General features: G+C 48.1%; 1 protein-coding gene across 1 annotated transcript in view; it reads right to left on the bottom strand.

Moving 5' to 3' along the window:
* Positions 1-23,570, bottom strand: part of TMPRSS9 (transmembrane serine protease 9) — a 57,035-nt gene that overhangs the window by 13,048 nt on the left and 20,417 nt on the right. Inside the window, exons 2-8 of the mRNA XM_027547133.1 lie at positions 17,160-17,326; positions 13,145-13,272; positions 10,653-10,720; positions 10,369-10,544; positions 9,480-9,521; positions 5,402-5,515; positions 3,500-3,671 (exon numbers count right to left, since the gene is read on the bottom strand). Of these exons, the coding sequence (XP_027402934.1) occupies positions 3,500-3,671; positions 5,402-5,515; positions 9,480-9,521; positions 10,369-10,544; positions 10,653-10,720; positions 13,145-13,272; positions 17,160-17,301 (842 nt within the window). The 5' untranslated portion in view covers positions 17,302-17,326. The remainder of the gene's footprint in view (positions 1-3,499; positions 3,672-5,401; positions 5,516-9,479; positions 9,522-10,368; positions 10,545-10,652; positions 10,721-13,144; positions 13,273-17,159; positions 17,327-23,570) is intronic.

Here is a 23,570-nt window from a genome sequence, read left to right as displayed (position 1 = left end):
TTTGTTAGACTTACAAACTGGACTAATGAATGTGCTCTCAATATGGAACTAATTTGTATGTAGGGGACTTACTGTACAGGCATATGGGTATTTGTTGTACTATTTTTCCATCTTTTCTATTGAAATATTTTCATAATAAAATGATGAGAGGAATGAAATTTAAAATGATAAAAAGAAAACAACTCTTCTTGACCTGAATGTCATTGCTTATGTGACCTGTGTCCCCCAGATAGTCTTCCCAGGACCAGAGCCAGGTTACCCTGGGAATTAGCGACCCCCTGACCCACGGATATTCTCAGGCAGTGGTTTCCCAGGGAAGTCCACGTTGCCTGTTGCCCTGCCCTCTCCCCAAGGACTCCTCAGATGGAAACAACCAACTAGCAATGCCTGGCACACCCAGAGCCTTCCAGAACCTTCCCCTTCCTTTGGCCAGCTCCGTTCTGATTGGCCACTCTGGTTTGTAAAGATTCTGACCATCTTCAATAACAACCAGAAACGACCCAATTCAAAACCGGGCAAAGAACCTCAACAGACATCGCTCCGAAGAAGACACACAAATGGCCGATAAGCACATGAAAAGATGCCCAGCATCACTGATCATTAGGGAAATGCACGTCAAAGCTACAGTGAGAGGTGAGAGGAAGGTTCAAGAAGGAGAGGTCATAAGCATGCCTGTGGCTGATTCATGCTGATGTATGGCAGAAACCAACACAATAGCGTAAAGCAATTATCTTCCAATTTAAAACAAATTAATTAAAAATAAACACAATAAGACGCCACTTCACAGCCACTAAGATGGTCATTATTAAACAAATAGGGACTTCCCTTGTGGTTCAGTGGTTAGGACTCTGCACTTCCAAAGCAGGGGACATGGGTTTGGTCCCTGGTTGGGGAACTAAGATCCTGCATGCCAAGTGGCCAAAAAACATAAACTAATAAAAAACAAAACAAGCAAACAAAGTAACAAGTAATGGCAAGGCTGTGGAGAAATGGGGAGCTCCACCAAGATGACACAGCAGAGACCCTGAGCTCATCTCCTCTCAGGAGCACACCCAAATGGCAACTCTCTGCAGAACAGCCATCGACGGAAAAGACTGGAGCCTGCCAGCAAAGATCTCCTGCAACTAAAGACGCCGAGAAGGAGACACAGCGAGACAGGAGAGGCAGCTTCATGACACAGTCAAATCCCGTGCCCCCAGGCGCGCGGCCCACAAGCTGGAGAAGAACTGCTTTGCAGAGGTTTGCCCACCAGAGCGAGAGGGCTGAGCACAGCAGGCCCCCTGGCCCAGGGGTCCAACACTTTTTTAAGAGGAGTCCCCAGAGCTTCTGTCTTTGGAGGCTGGTGGAGCTTAACTGCAGGAGCCCTCACAGGACGGGGGAGATGGAGGCTTCATCCTCAAAGGGCTCACAGAGAACCCTAGATGCACTGGGACCCAGGGCAGAAGCTGTAATTCGATAGAAGCCTGGGCCAGACCTGCCTGCTGGACTCCGAGGGTCTCCTGGGGAGGTGGGGGTGGCAGCTGTGGGGTCACCCTGGGGGCATAGACACCAGTGAGGGGCATACTGGGGAACATCCAGCCACGTGAACACTGATGTTAGTGAAGCTACCTTGGCTCTTTGCCCCAAGACCTGGCCCTGCCCAATGGCCTGCAGGTGCCAGGTAGTGGGACACCCAAAGCCAGGCAGCTACCCAATCGGGGTGGGGGGTGGCACACAGCCCACCTATTGGCAGATAGGCTGCCTCGAGACCTCCCCGCCCCCAATCCCATAGCCACCTGTAGACACAGCCTTGCCGACCAGAGGACCAAGACCACAGAAAACCTGCTAGACCAGCCTCACCCACTAGGGGGATGACACCGTGAGCGCCAAGTTGCTCCAGTCGGGTCCAACCCCATGGACTGTAGCCCACAAGGCTCCTCTGTCCATGCCGTGTCCCAGGCAAGAATACTGGAGTGGGTTGCCACGCCCTCCTCCAGGGGATCTTCCTGACCCAGGGATCAAACCCATGTCTCTGTGGCTTCTGCACTGCAGGCAGATTCTTTACCACTGAGCTACTGGGAAAGCCCTTAGGTGGCAGACATCAGATGCAAGAAGACCATGACCCACAAGGCATGCCAGACCCTGCCCTGGGACCAGGCCCAAGCCCTGCCCACGAGCAAGCCAGTGCAACCTCTGGGACACTCTGGAACCCATACATGACTGTATGGAACCAGCCCCCTTGCCCCACCCCCAACAATGATCTGACACCAGCTCTGGGATCCCCGGGTCCTGCAGCCAGACTCCAGGAACCAGCTCTGCCTGCCAGTAGTCTGGCACCAACCCCAGGACCTGGCTTCACCTGCCAGTGGGTGGGCAACGACCCCACTTCAGTCTTCAGGATCCAGACTCCACCCGCCAGTCAGCACTAGCCCCGGGCCCCCTAGGATCCCACAACTAGAGAGCTTGTGACCAGGACCCACTAAACAGCAGCCCACAGCATCCACACAGGGCAGTGTGGCCAGCCAAGCCCGCCAGACCACCCACATAGTCACCCGCTTTTACAACAAACGTTAAAGGAACTTCTCAAGGATGTGGAAACCTTGGAACACTTGCGCACAGCTGGTGGGGATGGAAAACGGTGCAGCCGCGTGGAGAACAGGATGGCGGCTCCTCAAAGGAGAAAACATAGAACCAGCATATGAGCCTGCAATCCTACCTCTGGGTTCATACCCAAAGGACCTGAAAGCAGCGACTCAGATACTCTCACAGCCACATTTGTAGCAGCATTATTCACAACAGCCAAAAGGCAGGAGAACCCCAAGTGTCCATCGATGGATAAATGAACAGACATGTCCAACAACACACTGGAATATTATTTAACCAAAAAAGGAAAGAACTGACACCTGCTGCAACCTGGATAAACCTTGAGGACACGATGCTCAGTGAGAGAAGCCAGACACAGAAGAACAAACACTGATCCCACTCACAGGGGGTCCTAGAGGAGTCAGAGCCACAGAAACAGGAGGTAGATGGCAGGGCCAGGGGCTGGGGGGGATGGGGAGTCAGTATGGATATTTTGTGGTTGTTGTTGATTGGTTCTTATTTTTTGGCCACCTGGCCTGCTGGATCCTAGTTCCCCAACCAGAGATTGAACCTGAGTGTCTCCAGTGTTGGAAGCGTGGAGTCTTAACCACTGGACCACCAGGGAAGTCCCTGGGTTAGTGTTTAAAGGGACAGCATTTCAATTTGGGAAGATGAGAAATTTTCGGAAATGGATGGTGGGGATGATTACATGGCAGACAATGTGAATGTACTTAATGCCACTGAGCTATGCACTTGAAATGGTAAATTTGTGTTATGTATATTTTGCCACAATTAAAATACATTCAGATTTAACAAAAAGAAAAGAGAAGGAAAGAAAACAGCGAGTTCCAAGGACACTCCCAGGGTAGTGGAGTCCCCAGAGTGGAAGGAAGATGGGATACAGGTGGGCTCTGAGCCTGCAGGGACGTGGACTCACTCATTGAAGCAGTGGGCAGCGGACACCAGCCACCTGGCGCTGATGATGGCGGCCCCACAGAAGTGCTCGTTGTTTTCACGGAGGCTGACTTGCCAAGGGAACTCCCCTGGGGACGCTTCCACACCACCCACAATCCTGCCAGCTGTCTTCCAGCCAGGCTGCAAGCCACAGTCTGCAAGACAGAGATCACCAACCAGGACCCCCAGAAGGCAGGATTGCAGTTGCACAGGGGCCATCCTGGCACATCTGTCTCCAGTCTCTCATCCCCACGGTCCCCACATCCAAATGTCAAAGATCTGAACCAGCAAAGCACCAGATTCTGGGAGACCACATGGAACAGAGTCTCCCTCACGGCCTCAGAAGGAACTGGCCCTGCCAACTCCTTCCTCTCAGCCTTCTAGCCTCCAGAGCAGGGAGAGAGTAAACTTCTGCTGTCTCATCCACTGAGCCTGAGGTCCTCTGTTTTGGCAGATCCAAGACAATCATACACTAAACTCAGCTATATGAGTGCTATGTACCTATGTGACCAACCCCCAACACAAAACCCTGGACACCAAGACTTGGGTGAGCTCCTCCGGGTTGGAAACACTGTGTGTGTGATGCCACATATGCTTCTGGGCAAATTGGTTAAGCACTGTCCACCTGACTCCACTGGCAGAGGCTAAACGGAAGCTTGCTTGAGCTTTGTCTCTCCTGGACTCTGCACTTTTCTTTGCTGACTTTCAGCTGTATCCTTTCACTGTAAGAAGGTATAACCACACATACTGCAGCTTTACCAAGTCCTATGCATACCTCCAGTGAATCACTGAGTCTGAGGGGGTTGCAGGGACTCCTGACCACACCTGCCAATTTCAACCAGCCTCTATATTATCTTGCACATCCAGGCACCAGACACTATGAATGTGTTCTTCACCATGTATTTTGAAAGTTTCCAAGTCTTTATATGTCCATCTTTTCATAGGATGCCATATCTGTTTATTTAGTCTCCTTTTATGTCCTTCAGCAACATTTCCTAATTCTATTTAATTGCTATTATAGACATGAAATGTTTATTTTGTGTTCCTATTGATTAGGTGGCACAGTGGGAAAGAATCTTCCTGCCAAAGCAGGAGATATGAGAGACACAGGTTCAATCCCTGGGTCAGGAAGATCCCCCGGAGGAGGAAACAGCAACCTACTCCAGTATTCTTGCCTGGGAAATCCCATGGGCAGAGGAGCCTGGCAGGCTACAGTCTGTGGGGTCACAAAAAATCAAACACAACTGAGCGACTGAGCACACGTTGATCAACAGTGAGATTTTTTCCATTATATCTTCTAACCTGTTCTTACTTGTATAAAGAAAAGCAATAACTTTTTTATGTGCTAGGATTTATCTCCTCCTCATTGTTGAACTGTCTTATTTTTCCAATCTCCTTTTAGTCAATATATTGATTCATTTAGATAATCATATCCAAATTTTGATAGTTTTCCCTCTTCCTTTCCAATACTTATACCACTGTTCCTGCCTTATCGCATGGGCTAGCATTGTTAGAAAAATGTTGACTACTCTTACGACATTTCAACTGTAATTTTCCCTTGCTCAGATCCTTTTGGTGACTCCTCACTATGTACAGGACAGACCTCCAGTTCCTGGTATTCGAGGCTTCCCACAGTTTGACCAGGACCTCTTATCAGCCTGATATCTTCCCTTCTCACCCACACACCTCGAGCTCTCCCTCCTCTGCTTCCTGCTCACGTTTCTTGTCATATCACAGGTGCTCCCTCCCTTTCTCTGCCCAGCTTCAGTGAATGCCAGACCCACATGACAGCATGTGATGGGCACAGTGGGCCAGAGCGCAGAGCCAGCAGCTGACCCTGGAAAGGCAATGTGGCCTGTGGGCCAGTTCAGACAGGCAGACTGACCACAGTGGGCCTCGTCGGAGCCGTCGGAGCAGTCCGAGGTGTCATCACACTCTGGGTTCACCTTGGTCACACACTGGCTGTTCCCGCAGGAAAAGGCATTCCCTGGACAGCGGCCTGAGGGCAGACAAGAACCAGGTACTTGACCTCATGCCATCTCTCCTGTCTGCACAGAGATTTCTCTCTCCAGGCAGAAACTCCAGAGCAGGAAAAACATCACCTCTCTGCTTTCTTTTCACTGAATCTTTCTGAAGCAATCTTCTCAGAGTGAGTACAGACACATAACACACCAGAATGCCAGTCAGCACCCGGGCCGGCTGTGTAACCCAAGCATACATGCCCCCTGTGTGCACTTGTACATTTCTACCATCCATTTTTTAAAAAAAGAAATAGGTGAAATTGATTTTTTAAATTGTAGTAGAGTACATATAACATAAAATTTGTCACTGAAGTGTAGGTTCACATTTAGGGTCAGTCATTCTCTGCAGGCGAGGGGGCCGTCCTGGGCACTGTGGGGTGGAGAGCTTTGCCAGCCCACCACCTCTGGATGCCAGGAGCTCCCCAGCCGTCATGACTACAAACGCTTCCCAGACATCGTCAAGTGTCCCCTGGGGGCAGGACCACCCCTAGTTCGGAACCATTGATGTAAAGCTGAATAAATGTAAAAGAATCCACCTGCCAATGCAGGAGATGCAAGAGACATGGGTTCAATCCCTGGGACAGGAAGATCCCCTGGAGAAGGAAATGGCAACCCACTCGGGTATTCTTGCCTGGGAAATCCCATGGACAAAGGAGGCTGATGGGCTACAGTCCGTGAGGTCACAAAGGGGTGGACACTGTTATAACACATGTTGTGAGCCAGCTGGGAGGGCAGTGATCAGAATATTTAAAGCAGTGAAATTCTAGGTGGTCCATACTCTTCCCGCCCCCCCAAAACTTTTTGCTGTCTTTTCTTTTAACAAAAACATTATATCACTTAAAAAATATAATGCCTTCTTCTAATTATGCTTAGCTCTGAACAATTAAAAGTGCCTCATTTTTTTAACTCCTTTGCTCACACAGGACCATGACTCCATCTTCCCCATAAAAGGCTAGTGCACAGAACTAGCATTTACTGTGTTTGAGGGATTTCCTTTGTGTGCCTTAAAGAAGCTTCAGGAAACCTCTCTTGGTGTTTGCAAACAGAGAAAATTGGGCAGAGGGCAAGGGGCTGAAAAAACATACTTGATTTTTTAAAATTGAAGTACAGTTGATTTATAAGCAGGACAAAGGCTAACAGAGTTTTGCCAAGAGAATGCACTGATCATAGTGAACACCTCTTCCAACAACACAAGAGATGATTCCACACATGGACATCACCAGATGGTCAATACTGAAATCAGATTGATTATATTCTTTGCAGCCAAAGATGGAGAAGCTCTATATAGTCAGCAAAAACAAACAAACAAAAAACAGAGACCAGGAGCTGACTGTGGCTGAGATCAGGAACTCCTTATTGCAAAATTCAGACTTAAATTGAAGAAAGTAGGGAAAACCACTGGGTCATTCAGGTATGACCTAAATCAAATCCCTTATGATTATACAGTGGAAGTGACAAATAGATTCAAGGGATTAGATCTGATAGAGTGCCTGAAGAACTATGGATGGAGGTTCGTAACATTGAACAGGAGGTGATGATCAAAACCATCTCCAAGAAAAAGAAATCCAAAAAGGCAAAATGGTTGTCTGAGGAGGACTTACAAATAGATGAGAAGAGAAGACAAGCGAAAAGCAAAGGACAAAGGGAAAGATATACCCATTTAAATGCAGAGTTCCAGAGAATAGTAAGGGGCGATAAGAAAGCTTTTGTGAGTGAACAATGCAAAGAAACAGAGGAAAACAATAGAATGGAAAAGACTAGAGATCTCTTCAGGAAAATTAGAGATACCAAGGGAACATTTCATGCAAAGATGGGCACAATAAAGGACAGAAACAGTATGGACCTAACAGAAGCAGAAGATATTAAGAAGAGGTGGCAAGAACACAGAAAAACTATACACAAAAGATCTTAATGACCTGGATAACCACAATTGTGTGGTCACTTACCTAGAGCATCCCAGAGTGTGAAGTCAAGTGGGCCTAAGGAAGCATCACTACAATCAAAGCTAGTGGAGGTGATGGAATTCCAGCTGAGCTATTTCAAATCCTAAAAGATGCTGCTGTTAAAGTGCTGCACTCAATATGCCAGCAAATTTGGAAAACTCAGCAGTGGCTGAAAGACTGGAAAAGGGCAGTTTTTATCCCAATCTCAAAGAAGAATGTTCAAACTATGGCACAATTGCACTCATTTCACATGCTAGCAAAGTAATATTCAAAATCCTCCTAGCTAGGCTTCAACAGTATGTGAACTGTGAACTTCCAGATGTTCAAACTGGATTTAGAAAAGGCAGAGAACCCAGAGATCAAATTGTCAACATCCACTGGGTCATAGAAAAAACTAGAGAATTCCAGAAAAATATCTACTTCTGCTTCATTGACTATGCTAAAGCCTGTGGCTGTGTAGATCACAAAAAAACTGTGGAAATTTCTTAAACAGATGGGAATACCAGAACACTTTACCTGCCTCCTGAGAAACCTGTATGCAGGTCAAGAAGCAACAGGTAGAACTGGACATGGAACAACAGACTGGTTCAAAATTGGGCAAGGAGTATGTCAAGGCTGTATATTGTCACTCTGCTTATTTAATTTACATGTAGAGTACATCTTGTAAAATGTCGGGCTAGATGAATCACAAGCTGGAATCAAGACTGTTGGGAGAAATATCAATAACCTCAGATATGCAGATGACACCACCCTAATGGCAGAAAGTGAAGAGGAATTAAACAGCTTCTTGATGAAGGTGAAAGAGGAGAGTGAAAAAGCTGGCTTATAACTCAACATTCAAAAAACAAAGATCATGGCATCCAGTTCCATCACTTCATGGCAAATAGATGGGGAAACAATAGAAGCAGTGACAGATTCTATTTTCTTGGGCTCCAAAATCACTGTAGATGGTGACTGCAGCCATGAAATTAAAAGACGGTTGTTCCTTGGAAGAAAAGCGATGACCAACCTAGACAACGTATTAAAAAGCAGAGACATTGCTTTGCCTACAAAGGTCCATATAGTCAAAGCTATGGATTTTCCAGTAGTCATGAATAGATGTGAGAACTGGAAAATAAAAAAGGCTGAGCGCTGAAGAACTGATGCCTTCAAACTGTGGTGCTGGAGGACTTTTGAGAATCACTTGGACATTTAGAAGATCCAACCCATCAATCCTAAAGAAAATCAACCCTGAATACTCATTGAAAGGACTGATGCTGAAGCTGAAGCTCCAATACTTTGGCCAACTGATGCAGAGAGTCGACTCACTGGAAAAGATCATAATGTTGGGAAAGATTGAAGGCTGGAGGAGAAGGGGATGACAGAGGATGAGATGGTTGGATGGCTCAATGGACATGAATTTGAGCAAACTCCTGGAGATAGTGGACAGGGAAGCCTGGCGTGCTGCTGTCCATGGGGGCGCAAAGAGTCAGACACAACTGAGCGACTGAACAACAGCAATAGTTGATTTACAACGTGTTCAATTCTGCTGTGTAGCAAAGTGATTCAGTTACACGTGTATATGTTCTTTTTCATATTATTTTCCATTAGGTTTTGTCTCAGGATATTGAATATATTAATAGTTCCCTGTGCTATACAGGACTTCACTGTTTATCCATCCTATATACAACAGTTTGCATCTGCTAATCCCAAACCCATAATCCTTCCCTCCCTGACCCTCCTCCACCTTGGCAAGCCCAGATCTGTTCTCAATATTGTGAGTCTGTTCTGTAGATAAGTCTGTTGTAACATCTTTTAAATTCCACATATAAGTGATATCATATGGTATTTGTCTTTCTCTGCCTGACTTACTTCTAGTATGAGAATCTCTAGGTCCATCCAGGTTGCTGCAAATGGCATTATTTCATTCTTTTTTATGGCTGAGTAGTATTCCATTGTGTATATGTGTACATGTGTGGTGTAAACACCACATTTTCTTTATCATTTCATCAAAACATACCTGATTTTAAGTCTCTTTCTGTCAGCGGCCCCTTCTGGCTTCCTGCAGCAAAATGAAAAGATAAAAGAGTATTTAGCAAGTGGCGAATTTCTTTGACAACATCATATTGCAAAGCAGGGAACTGCACTGTCCACCTGGGAGCCACTTAAATTCTAACTTAACTCAACTGAGATAAAGTCAGATCAAATATTCCGTTCCTCATAATAAAGAGCACAACAGCCGCATGGGGAAGGTGGCTGCCGGAGTGGATGGTGTGGACCTGAAACAATTTCATCTGTGCAGAAATCTCTCTCAGCTCTGGCGAGGTTACTAAGACACCAAGTGCGTCAGGGGTGGTAGAAGGGGACTAAATGTCCTCCCATGCCAGGCCAAGGCAACAATCTTTCAATCTGCACACTCTGAAATCACATCTGGCTCTCAAATCCCAACACACAGTAATCTTAGAATTTCGAGCATAACAGCTACGCTTAGTTCTATACCAGGGGGCCAGGGGCCAAATCTGGCCCACCACTTGTTTTTATAAAGAAAGTTTTATCGATACACAGATAAGTGTCCATTTGTTTATATATTGTCTTTGCTGCTTTTGTGCTATGATAGCCAGGTTGAGTCATCTTGACAGAGACCCAATGGGCGGCAAAGATGAAAATAATTACAAGTTGCCACCCTGTGGTGTCTACCATTGAAGGTAAAGCAATGTATATATGTTTCCTCATCACGGAAAGGGTCGATTATGGAAAGTGTCAAGTTTAATGAAACTTCCACCTGGCTCCCCTCTCCCAGCACATCCCTCCCAAAGTCTCCTTGTCTCTGGGGTCACTCCCCTGTGAGCTGGGCAGACACGATGGTGCCACAGGGGGCTGGGGGCTGCCACAAGCCTGGGGTCACTCACCTGTGAGCTGGGCAGACACAATGGTGCCATAGGGGGCTAGGGGGATGCCGAGGCCCTGCAGCCTCGCATGAAGTCCCCGCTGCAATAGCTGCTCCTCCAGGCCTGGGCTTGGCGTCCACAGGGCCAGCAGCAGAAAGTGCAGCCGGAAACGCACCAGGACGCTGGCATTGCCCTCCCTGGTGGGGAGGACATTGGCCTTGAGAGGGAGGGCACTTCTCAGCTGGAATTCTCTGCAAATCCAGGGGTCCCCCAAGATCCTTTACCCCCAGGAGGCCCTCACTCACCAGTAACTCAGCACCGTGCAGCCCAGGCAGCTGGACTCCAACTCTGTCTCTTGAAAGCTGCTGACAAACTGCAACAGAAACAGCAGCCACAAATGTGAGACCCCATGGAGACCCCTGGCTGGGAGAGCGGGGGAGGAGGAGAAAAGCACCTCCTCTTCAACTTCGTGCGTGCAGTCAGTTCACACTGCTGAGTGAGCAATGGGGTGGGCAGTCCCAGGGCACGCCTGTGAAAACACAGCTCCACCAACACATGACGGAGAAACATGTGGTCCCTCCACACCCGGAAGCATCCCTCAGCCATGAAAAGGAGAGAAGCCCTGACACTCACAACCACGTGGTCGGACCCTGAGAACACGGTGCTCAGTGAGAGAAGCACACAGAGGGACACACAGGGTGTGACTCCACTGACGGGAAACGTGCAGAGCAGGCCGATCCGAAGACACAGAGTGGGTTCCTGGTGGTCAGGGGCTGGGGAGGGGATGGGAGTGACTGCTGATGGGGAGACAGGGTTTCCTTTTGGGGTGATGAAAGCTCCTGGAATTAGAGGTAATAGTTGCACAACTCTGTGACTGTACTAAATGTCACTTTAAAAATGGATGAATTTGGACTTCCCTGGAGGTCCAGTGTTTAAGACTCTGCGCTTCCAATGCAGTGGGCATTAGTCCCATCCCTGGGAAGGGGAACCTGCCTGCAATGCGGAAGCCCTGGGTTTGATCCCTGGGTGGGGAAGATCCCCTGAAGGAGGAAATGGAAACCCACTCTAGGATTCTTGCCTGGAGAATCCCATGGACAGAGGAGCCTGGTGGGCTACAGTCCATGGGGTCACAAAGAGTCAGACACGGCTGAGTGACTAACACTTTCACTTTCAGGGGAACTAAGATCCCACATGGCACATGGCATGGGGAAAAAAAAAAAAAAAAACAAGTGACGTATAAGTTGGACTTCTCTGGTGGTCTAGTGGTTAAGTCTCTGTGCTTCTACTGCAGGGGGCATGGGTTCAATTCCCAGTCAGGGAAGTTCAACATGCCACACAATGCAGCCAAAACAAAAGAGGTATAAGTCACCTACCATAAAAACTCTTATGTTTTTAAAACTTTTAAAAGTATACAGTTAGATGGGGTTTTAGTACATTCACAGATTTGTACAGCTCACCACGATTTTAAAACATTCTCATCACTCCAAAAGAAGTCCATCCCCATTACCAGTTACCCCCCCATCCCCTCCCACAGCCCCTGACCACCAGGAACCCACTCTCTGTGTCTGTGGATCGGCCTGCTCTGCATGTTTCCCGTCAGTGGAGTCACACCCTTCGTGTCCTTCTGTGTCTGCTTCTCTCACTGAGCGTCGTGTTCTCTCCACGTCGTAGTGAGTGTCAGGGCTGGGTGATGCTCCCGGGTGTGAAGGGTTCACAGCTGTTTATCCATTATCTGCTGATGGACAGTCCGGTTGCTTTCCCTTTGGGGTTATCATGACTCATGGTGCTGTGAGCATCACGTGCAGGTTTCTGTGTAGGCACACGTTTTTGTTTCTCTGGGGCAGACACCCAGGAACAGAATGGCTGGGTCAGGTGGTATTGCTGTTCGTCATTCAGTTCAGTTCAGTCGCTAAGTCGTGTCCGACTCCTTGCAACCCCATGAATTGCAGCACGCCAGGCCTCCCTGTCCATCACCAACTCCCGGAGTTCACTCAAACTCACGTCCATCGAGTCGGTGATGCCATCCAGCCATCTCATCCTCTGCCATCCCCTTCTCCTCCTGCCCCCAATCCCTCCCAGCATCAGGGTCTTTTCCAATGAGTCAGCTCTTTGCATGAGGTGGCCAAAGTATTGGAGTTTCAGCCTCAGCATCAGTCCTTCCAATGAACACCCAGGACTGGTCTCCTTTAGGATGGACTGGTTGGATCTCCTTGCAGTCCAAGGGGCTCACAAGAGTCTTCTCCAACACCACAGTTCAAAAGCATCAATTCTTTGGCACTCAGCTTTCTTCACAGTCCAGCTCTCACATCCATACATGATGCTTAGTCGTGTCCAATTCTTTGTGACCCCATGGACTACAGCACGCCAGGCTTCCCTGTCCATCACCAACTCCCAGAGTTTCCTCAGACTCAAGTCCATTCAATTGGTGATGCCATCCAACCATCTCATCCTCTGCTGCCCCCCTCTCCTCCCGCCCTTAATCTTTCCCAGCATCAGGGTCAAATTGCCACACTGCTTTCCACAGAGGCTGCCCCTTTTCAGATTCCCACCAGCCACATAGGAAAGTTCTGATTTCTCTACTGAAATGCAGTTTACAACCTTCCAATAAGACCTATGGGTCTTATAGTCGGAGGTTCCACCTGATGCTGCCATCTCCTGCTTTCTAGAAAGCACCAGCTGCGCCCTGTTCATCCCATGGACCCTCTCCCTTCCTCAGTCTCCCCTCTGCCCTGCTGCCTCAGTCAGAGCCCTTGGCCACCCACTTGCCGCCCCCACCCCTGGCTCCCAGGACCCTCACCAGCATTTCCAGAGCGGGCGTCAGCGTGCGGTAGTACTCTGAGGTCTCCTGCTGCAAGCTGGGGGCAAACCGGATCCCACGCAGCTCAGCCATGTGCTCTACGTCGACGCCCTGTGTAGAGAGGGAGGCTGCGGACGAGACCAGGGCCCCGTGAGAGCGCCCACTGCAGGGGCAGGGCTCAGTCAGCGAAGCAGGCCTCCAAGGCCCCCCACCACCCCAGGGCTGCTCATCCCAACTAATGGGGGTGGGCTGACTCCCTGGGGGTTGAGTGACTATTAACAGTGCTCTTTTTTTTTCTTTTTAAAGAGGACTATTTTTTTAAGTCTTTATTGAATTTGCTCCAACATTGCTTCTGCTTTATGTTTTTGGTTTCTGACCACCAGGCATGTGGGATCATAGCTCCCCTACCAGGGATCAAACCTGTATCCCCTGCAAGTCCTAACCACTGGACCGTCAGGGAAGTCACTGCATGCCCCCTCATCCGCTCTCACCCATCACTCACCTGAAGGCCCCCAGGTCCAGCACAAAAGCCCCAGGTGTCCCCAGGTTCCCTTAAGGGGAAGGCTGGCTCTCCCTAGAAACGCCTGGCCCGGGGCCCCAGGTCAACTTCAGCCAAAAATGGCTGAAATGGCCTCAAAAGACCTTACCTCAACTTTGGGGCAATTCCCACCTCCTCCCTGGCGGCTCAGATGATAAAGAATCCACCTGCAAAGCAGGAGACCAGGGTTCGATCCCTGGGTCGGGAGGATCCCCTGGCGAAAGGAGTGGCTACCCACTCTAGTATTCTTGTCTGGAGAATCCCACGGACAGAGGAGCCTGGTGGGGTACAGTCCATAGCGTCGTAAAGAATCGTACACAATTGAATGACTAACACTTTCACTTTCCCTGGAAGAGGGCATCTAATATGACAGGGGCATGGCCACAGTCAGGGATACCAGGACCCTCAGACCCCCACCCATGCCGCCACCCTCTGAACAACACAGCTTCCGACTGTTGGAAACACTGTGGGAACCACATACAGCAAAGAACATTAATGTCTTAAAGTAAAGAATATAACCCTACAGAGCACACGAAGACACCTGTTTCTGTCAAAAAATATGCAAGACTGGCAAAGGGGCCCCCAGTCAAAAATGATCATACTTGCTAAATTTTAAAAACAGGGGGACTTCCCTGGCGGTCCAATAGTTAAAACTGAGAGGGTAACAGGCAGGAAGGCTAGAGGTCCCCAGGCGGAGGAAATAGACTGTAAGTGTCAGAACAAACTACGAGTGTCAGAGGTTTTTCTTCCTTCTCTACGCAAAATTAAAAGGAGGTTTCTTTTAAAATTCTGTGTTGCCATGAAGACACCTGGTTCCACCTGAACTTGACTTTTCTCAAACCTTGAGCTACCCAATGCAGTTTTTCTTATGGAAATGTTTTTCTTAAGCTATGTTAATGAACTGTGTATTTATCTTAGAATCTGCTTTTCTTCAAGTTGGTTTGGCCTAAGACTCAGAACATAAGGGCTCAACAAACCAGAATGTTTTACTCATGGAAATATTCTCTTAAGCTAAGTTAATGAAACTATGTACTTACTTGGAAATCTGCCTTTCTTCAAGATTCATGTCAACTGTTTTATGGCCTAGGATAACTCACCTTGTGACAATGCTATCTCAAAATGCATGTTGTGATGGAGGGACCTGGTGTAACTCTCTCAGTTTTGAGGCATTTCCTTTCTCTAATTAGCAGCCTGCTAATAGGTATATAGCTCCTTACTATAAACTAGCAAGGGGACACTCTTTCCACCCCATTCTGATGTCTAGGTCAGAAGGGTTCTCTCTTTTATACTTTAATAAAACTTTATTATACAAAAAGCTCTGAGCGATCAAGCCTCATCACTGGCCCCAGATGGAATTCTTCTCCTCCGGAGGCCAAGAATCCCAGCATCATTCATGGCTTGTAGCAGCAATCTTTCAAAACTCTGAGCTGCCAATTCAGGGGGCTTGGGTTCAATCCCTGTTCAGGGAAATAAGATCCCACATGCCATGTGCTTTGGCCCAGTGGTTAGGACTCAGCACTTGCACTACTGTGCCCCTGGGTTCAATTCCTGGTCGGGGAACTAAGACACCCCACAAGCCATCTGGCACGGCCAAAGAAAAAAAAATTTTTTTAATTTAAAAATAGAAGTAGCTGTCATCTACACTATGGAAGTCAGGTCCCAGCTCTATTTACTGGAATGAATATTCATCCAGATAGATATTTAGATATTTACTTATTGAATGGATAGAACAAACAGACTAAAACAATTCTAAAAATGGTTGTTTTCTCCTGCAAGGAGCTAAAAAGAAAGGTAACAAGAACCCTGCTATGTGGACACAAGTGCTTATGCTCTGGGCCCCCAATAAGCCCCACACTTTTCCTCTGAAATACCCATGGCTCCCATGCACTTGGAGAAACAGTCCAGCCAAGGGCCCATGTAAAACTGTACACCGCTGAGTACAATTCTGAGCTGTCTGGGAAGGGGACAAATTTGAACTGTAATTTTAAAATTGTTTTTAAATTTTAAGTGCTTCTTAAAGCCTTCCTTGGCTTCAGAGGTTCTGCTGGAGATTTGATCTAACTGTTGTCCGAGAATGTATCTGTGCTTCTAGAATGGAGTTGTGAAACTGACACCTGCTGGGGGACAGGGTTGGGGGGGGGGGCGGCGCATGCGTCCAGGCACACACAAAAACCAGTTTTCCTGCACTTCACCTCACAGCCATCAGAGGGCATCTATCAGCCATGCCAGACTTCCAGCTAGGCCAGATATTCACAAACATACATCTATACATTTAAAATATTAAAATATATACATCCCACATTGGGTTGCCAACTTATTATTTTGCCACATGACACCATTTCCCCCCAAAACTGCCAGTTACCATCATCATTTCATGAACGAAGGGTGACTTTCACACCTCCACACAGAACTAAGAAACTCAGATATCTCAGAAGGAGCTCAGGTCAGAGCAGAACTTCCTGTGATGGCGGAAGGTCCTAGATCTGAGCTTCCCCTGCAGGAACCACGAGCCACCCGTGAAATGTGGCTGGCAGGGATGGAGGAACTGGATTTTACCTGTCATTTAAATTAAGTCTAAATGGCACTGGGGCTCAGGGCTACCATGCGGAGGTGCAGGGCAGCCCTGGAACTCTGTATAGTTGGCAGGCATCTGCTGGAGCCTTCCACTGACATGAAAAGACCTCCGTGTGTTTCTGTAACTGCAGCCCACAGCATTCACAACGGGTCATCATTTTGTATGTGTGGGTGTGCGCTCAGTTGTGTCCGACTCGTTTCAACCCCATGGACTGTAGTCCACCAGGCTCCTCTGTCCATGGAATTGTCCAGGCAAGAATATTGGAGTGGGCTGCCATCTCTTTCAGGGGATCTTTCGGACCCAGGGATCGAATCCGTGTCTTTTATGCCTCCTGGATTGGTAGGTGGGTTCTTTACCACCAGCGCCACCTGGGAAGCCTTATTTTGTATGAAGTGAGAGGGACTTCCCTGGGGGTCCAATGGTTAAGACTCAGTGCTTCCACAGCAGGAGCATGGATTCAGTTCCTGGTTGGGGAACTCAGATCCAGCATGCTGTGTGCCATGACAAAAAGTAATAATAATAAAGTGGGAGCCACTGTTGACTGTGGGAGGTGGGAAAGTTAATGACTGCTCACTCATTTCTTATATTTTTGGGGACTTTCCAAATTTCTCAAAATAAGTTCCATTTCCCTACTGGTCTCCATTTCACCCTGGCCATGAATCCCCATTAAGAACCCCACATGTGGGAGACCCGAAATTCACAGGTATTACCGCAGCGCCCAGGCTCCCAGCGCCCAGCCTGGCGCTAAGGGCAACATCCAGCGCCAGGCCCCCTGCCTCGCTCTTGGTGGCCTCCGGGGCCTGTACGCTCGACCCTTTGCTCTGGGACACCCCTGAGCGACTCCTGGGCATCTTTCTGCCAGTCTCCTGGTGTGTGGACCCAAGCAAGCCCAGGCCACTCACCCACAAGGACTCCCAGGGTGACGAGGACGATGCTGGTGGCCACAACAGTGGAGAGGGCCGCCCGGCAGCACATGGCATCTGCAGCCAGGAGGTCCTTGGTGGCTCCAGGCACCAGCTGTAAGTCACTGGCAGTGGGCTCCATGGCTCCCGGACACAGGGACGGAGACCTGGAGGCGAGCAGGAGAGAGGCAGAAAAGCAAGGTCAGAGCTAGGGCGGCACTTCTCTTCCCCTAAGCAAGGGTCTTGCTTGTGCAAACGTAGCTGCCATCAATAGTGCCTGAGGCGAGCCTGGACTCTGGTTAACAGATGTGAGTTGATTTAAGCCATTAAGCATGAGGTGATGTTGTGGTGTGGCATAACAGTGACTACAATGCTCCTTCATCCATTAAATGCTATCTGAAAGTCAACTAATGGCTTTGGTTTTTTTTTTTTTTTTGGCTGCACCACACAGCTTGTGAGACCTTCGTTCCCCAGCCAGAGATTGAACCCACAGCCGTGGCAGCGAAAGTGCAGACAGAATCCTAACTACTGAACTGTCAGAGAATTCCCAATGGCTTCATTCTTTCAAGTTTTTTTAAATTTTATTTTTGGTTGTACTGGGTCTTCATTGCTGGGCTTTCTCCAGCTGCAGACAGCGGGGCTCCTCTTCACTGTGGTGCTCGGGCTTCTCGTTGCAGTGGCTTCTCCTGTTGCGGAGCCCAGGTTCTAGAGCACTCAGGCTTCAGTAATTGCGGCTCCCCGGCTCTAGAGCACAGGCTCAGTAGTTGAGGCACACTGGCTTAGCTGCTCTGTGGCATAGGAGATCTTCCCAGATCAGGGGTCAAACCAGCGTCCCCTGCATTGGCAGGTAGAGTCGTATGAACTGTGCCACCAGGGAAGTCCATTAAAAAAAATTTTTTTTTAAGTCTTTACTGAATCTGTTACAACACTGCTTCTGTTTTATGCTTTGGTTTTTGGGGGATCCCAGCTTCCCAACCAGGGATGGAACCTGCACCCCCTGCATTTGGAAGGCAAAGTCCCAACCACTGGACCGCCAGGGAAGTCCCGTTTTGTTTTTTTTTAATTGTATTAATTTTTATTGGAGTATAGTTGCTTTACAACAATGGCATTTTTATGAATATGCAAAATTTTAGCATTAGGCTGACTCCATCATAACAATTAATGATATATATATTTTTAAATCTCTTATTAGGGAGGATGGTGTCTCTGTGGTAAAGATTCCACCTGCCAATGCAAGAGACAAGGGTTCGATCCGTGGGTTGGAAAGATCCCGTGGAGGACAGCATGGCAACCCACTTCAGTATTCTTGCCTGGGAAATCCCATGGACAGAGGAGCCTGCTGGGCCACAGTCCATGGGGTTGCAAAGAGTCAGATATGACTGACCGACTAAAACAACAAAGGGTAAGAATAAGCTGTGAGATCTAACAGCTCTGGCCTCCAGCTTCCTTCTCTGTTAAATGGGCAGAAGACAATGCCTGCTGCCATCTGGCTAATTCCTGCCTCTCAGGATCCAGGATCTCAGACTCTCAGTTCACAGAGAGCAGAGCTGAGAGGTAGTGACAGGCTGAACTCCGGCACTTCTGCCTCTGAAGTGTCTCTGTGTCAGGCGCCAATAAATTCACTTCAGGCAGTTGGCTTCTGCTCCTTGCAACTACAAGAGCCTTGAATGTGTTCAGCCCTCCCCACTCACAGCATACCCCTGCCCCCGACCTGGCTGGATAACTCCCTTCCGTTCATGAGACCTGAGCAGACCTCTACTCTAAAGCCTCAGCCTGCAGAGAAGCCTTTGTCTAGGAGGAGATGAGTCACCTTTATGGCTCTGCAGCGGTGGATCTCATTACCTACCCCCACCCCTGCTCCGCATGGATGCTGCCTCCATTGCGTGGGCAGAGAATGACTCATATCTGGCCTCTGACACACTCTTCCCCATTTGAACACCACCCAGAAGGAAGTGGGGAGACAATCCCATTCTACTTCCCTTGACAGGGCTCCATGAAGGTGAGCACTTGGCCAGGTGCTTCTCTGGGGGGAATGGAGCTGCTTTGTAGGCCCGTATGGATGGACAGCGGGTCTGCGCATCAGATAAAATACAGTGTATGCGTGCAAAGTTGCTTCACCTGTATCGACTCTTTGCAACCCCGTGCACTGTAGCCCACCAGGTTCCTCTGTCCATTGGATTCTCTAGGCAAGGATACTGGAGTGGATTGCCATGCCCTCTTCCAGTGGATCTTCCCGACGTAGGGATTGAACCCACATCTCTTATGTCTCCTGCATTGGCAGGCAGGTTCTTTACCACTAGCGCCACCTGGAAAGCCCATAAATACAGTATACCCAGTCAAACTTAAATTTCAGATGAATAAGACCTATAGATTTCCCCGGTGGTCCAGTGGTTAAGACTCAAAGCTTCGAGTACAGGGGCACAGGTTTGATCCTTGGTCAGCGAACTAAGACCCCACATGCCACACAGCTCAGCCAAAACAAACAAGCAAACAAAACACATGACCAAAACGTCTTGCGATAGTTAACTTTGTGTGTCCACAGGGCTAGGCCATGATGCTGGCTTTTGACCAAACATGGTTCCTGACATTGCTGTGAAGACATAATTAACATTTCACTAGTTGATGTTGAGTAAAGCAGATGAACTTCTGTAGTTTGGATGGGCTGTATCCAATCAGTTGAAGGCCTTAAGAGAAAAGATCAAGGTTTCCCCCCAAAGAACGAATACTGCCTCCAGGTAGCCTTTGTACTTGAGCTGCAACATCAACTTTTCCCAGGGTCTCCAGCCTGCCCTGCAGATTTTGCATTTGCCAGCTCCCATGATTGTGAGCTAACTCTGGTCTGTCTGTCTGTCTTCCTCTCCATTCTACTGCTTCTCTCTCTAGAGAACCTGACACATACAGTTCCTAACATGTCTTGTGCAAAATTTGGAACATACTTGTATTAAGAAAAAGCATTTAAAAATTTTTATTCAAGTCATTTATTTGGCTATGTTGGATCTCAGTTGCAGCATGCAGGATCTAGTTCCCTGACCAGGGATCGAACCCAGGCCCCCTGAATTGGGAGCACAGAGTCTTAGCCACTGCACTGCCAGGGAAGTCTCCCCAAAATGTATTTGTTCTTTGCCTGAAATTCAAATTTATCTGGGTGTGCTGTATGTTTACTGTTAAATCTGGAACCCCACACCGGGGCCCAGCCAGAATGTCCTATCCGATCAAGGTAACACGTCCTACTGGGAACAGCCACTCTGCACCTCACCACCACCATCCAGAGCTGGTAAGAAAGGGGAGTAGTGCAGAGGTGGGGAGCAAGGTCGTACAATGCTCACCCCTTTATTCTTACACTTGAGCTGAATTGCTGTCTGAGTAGCCAGAGAAGCTCTAAGAATCACTTGATGAAATGTTTTAAGGACAAAGACACCAAGATTCACTTTTGTGATTAGGGCTAGAAACACGAGTGTAGTGTATGAGCTCATTGACAGCCCCCCCACAGACACATACACTACATTCATTCAGCCCCAGCTGGCCCTGTCACCCCCTACCCCTTGGGTTTTCTAAGGATTCCTGTGTTCTCCAAATTGTCTTGTCATCACCATCATTAGGGCACAGAGGGGCCCCACTGCTATTTAGCATTGAACATAGAAGCTCCATTCACTGTCTCCGTCAATCTGATATTTAGGACCGGCCAGGCCTGGCTGCTCTGTGCTGGGTACCCGGCTCTTAATGAGACAGATGTGATTCTCAGCTCACAGAGCATAAATCTTAGTGACAGAGACCCAAGTAAGTTAAAATTGTGGCTACAATAATTGCTGCGTCCATGGGGCTTTGGGTCTCTGTCAAAAGGAAGCTTTGATCTAGACAGGGGTCAGGGGAAGCTTCCTGATGGAGGGATGAGTTACATGAGTTCTGACGGATAAACAGGAATCCAGGCAGTGCCTGGTGGAAGCAACAGATGTTCATACAGTAAGAACAAAATACGTAAAAGCCCTGTGGCAGGAGGGAGCAAGCCAGGGACCTCTTAGAGGAGGTGTGCTAGTCAGCTGCTGCCACGTAACGAGTTATCACACACATAGCTGCTTAAAACAATGCATGTTCCTTATCTCATGGTTTCTGCAGGTCAGGAATCTGGCACGTTTTAGGGGTCCTCTGCTCAGGGTCTCACTCAGCTGCAAACAAAACTGGGGGAGTTCCCTGAAGGTCCAGTGATTAGGAACTTTCACTGCTGTGGCACGGGTTCAATTCCTGCTAGAGGAGCTAAGATCCAACAAGCTGTGCAGTGCAGAGAAAGAAGTGTGAGCTGGGTAGCATTCTCATCCAGAGGCTCAACCAGGGAGGATCCACTCCCGAGCTCCCTGCTGTGGCCAGAATCTGGTTCCTTGTGCTTGTAGGGCTGAGGCCCCCTCTTTCTGCTGGCTGTCAGCCAGGGGCTGCTGTCAGCAGCAGAGAGCTGTTGAGCTTCACACAAATTCAGAAAGCACTTCCAGCTCTCTCTTGACTCTCCCTCTAGATATCTTGCCAACACCTACAGTGACCAACTGTCTCAGTTTCCCTGGGATTTCTCTGTTTTAGCCACATAAGCCCTGCATCTGTGTGTGTGTGTGTGTTACTTGCTCAGTCCTGTCCAACTCTTTGTGACCTCATGGACTGTAGCCCATCAGGTTCCTCTGTCCATGGGATTCTCCAGGCAAGAATACTAGAGTGGGTTGCTATGCTCACCTCCAGGGGATCTTCCTTACCCAGGTATCAAACCTGCATCTCTTGTGTCTCCTGCATTGACAAGTGGATTCTTTTCCACTGAGCCACCTGGGAGGCCCCTGTATGCAATCACTAAGTCATTTTATATAAGGGATTTGAGCACCTATGTGTTTCAGTGTCCCTCAGACAGTGAGGGACGAGTGTAATTAGTCTCTTCAGACCGTGTCTATCACCAAGTCCTGCAGATTCAATATCCTGCACTTCTCTAGAATAGGGGGCACTAAACTTCATATGCGGAGAGCCAGAGTGAATATTTTCAGCTTTGTAGTCCCACAGTCTACTATTAATACAACTCTGTCACGTCATAAAAGCAGCATGAGGCACATGTAAACACACAGGTATGGCTATGTTCCCATGAAACAGGATTGGCTGGGGTTAATCTGAGGGCCATAATATGGGACCCTCGGTCTAGGGTTCCTCTTTTGTCTTCATCCACACTGCCTAATGCAAGTTGTCACCACCTCAAATCTGAATTATTGCAACAACTTGGACTCTCCACTTCATTATCCACACTAGAGCCAGACTGATCTTTCACCAGGAAAACCCAGTTACTCTTCTGCTTTTCAGCAGTCAAACCCAATGGGTAAAGGGCAGAAAAACAAAGTCAGACAAGAGAGACACACCCTCATCTTAGATTCTGCAGTATTCCAACAGATAAAAGTATGCTAAGGATAAGTCCTCAATCTCAAAATAGCAGAACACACTAAGAAAAAAAAACAATCAGCAAGAGTCAGCGGAAAAAAAGAAGACAGTACTAGATACTAAAGACGTTCTGAAAGTGAAACCATCTGAGATTATAAAACAATATATATGACAATATTTTATACGCTTAAAACTCATTCAGACATAAAATAATTGAAAACAGGCTGGAACACAGACTGGATGGACATGAGTTTGAGCAAGCTCCGGGAGTTGGTGATGGACAGGGAAGCCTGGCATGCTGCAGTCCATGGGATCACAAAGAGTTGGACGTGACTGAGCAACTGAAGGTTTAAAAAATTATTTAGAACTGAATGATAGTGAATATGAAAGTAAAAAAGTGAAAGTGTTAGTCGCTCAGTCATGTCCAACTTTTTGCGACCCCATGAACTGTAGACCGCCAGGCTCCTCTGTCCATGGGATTCTCCAGGCAAGAATACTGGAGTGGGTTGCTGTGCCCTCTTTCAGGGGATCTTCCCGACCCAGGGATCAAACCTGTCTTTTCCATCTCCTATATTGCCAGGCAGGTTCTTTATCACTAGAACCATCTGGGAAGCTATTCTCATACTATATGACTGTTATTTTTTTTTCTGGTTGTGCCACATGGCATGTGGGATCTTAGTTTCCTGACCAGGGATTGAACCCATATCCCCTACTTCGGAAGCATGGAGTCTTAACCACTGGACTGCTAGGGAAGTCCCTATTCTATGACTTAATGACAAAAGAGTGTAGGGGGGTGGATAAAATAGAACAATCTAAAAACAAACAAGCAAACAGAAATAAACTTTGGCCTTTGTCCCCAGTTCTGGGAAGTGGTCTCTGGGAGACTGAGGTCAACCATGTGGATGATTGATGAGTCAGTCAGTGAATCAGTTGTGCCCAGTGAAAGCTCTGTACCCTGGCGCTTGGGGGAGCCACCCTGACTGGCAATGCTTCGTGTGTGTTGTCTCACAACAATGC

This window comes from Bos indicus x Bos taurus, chromosome 7 (genome assembly GCF_003369695.1).
Source record: "Bos indicus x Bos taurus breed Angus x Brahman F1 hybrid chromosome 7, Bos_hybrid_MaternalHap_v2.0, whole genome shotgun sequence".
NCBI lineage: Eukaryota > Metazoa > Chordata > Mammalia > Artiodactyla > Bovidae > Bos > Bos indicus x Bos taurus.
This window is presented reverse-complemented; position numbering and strand designations above follow the sequence as displayed.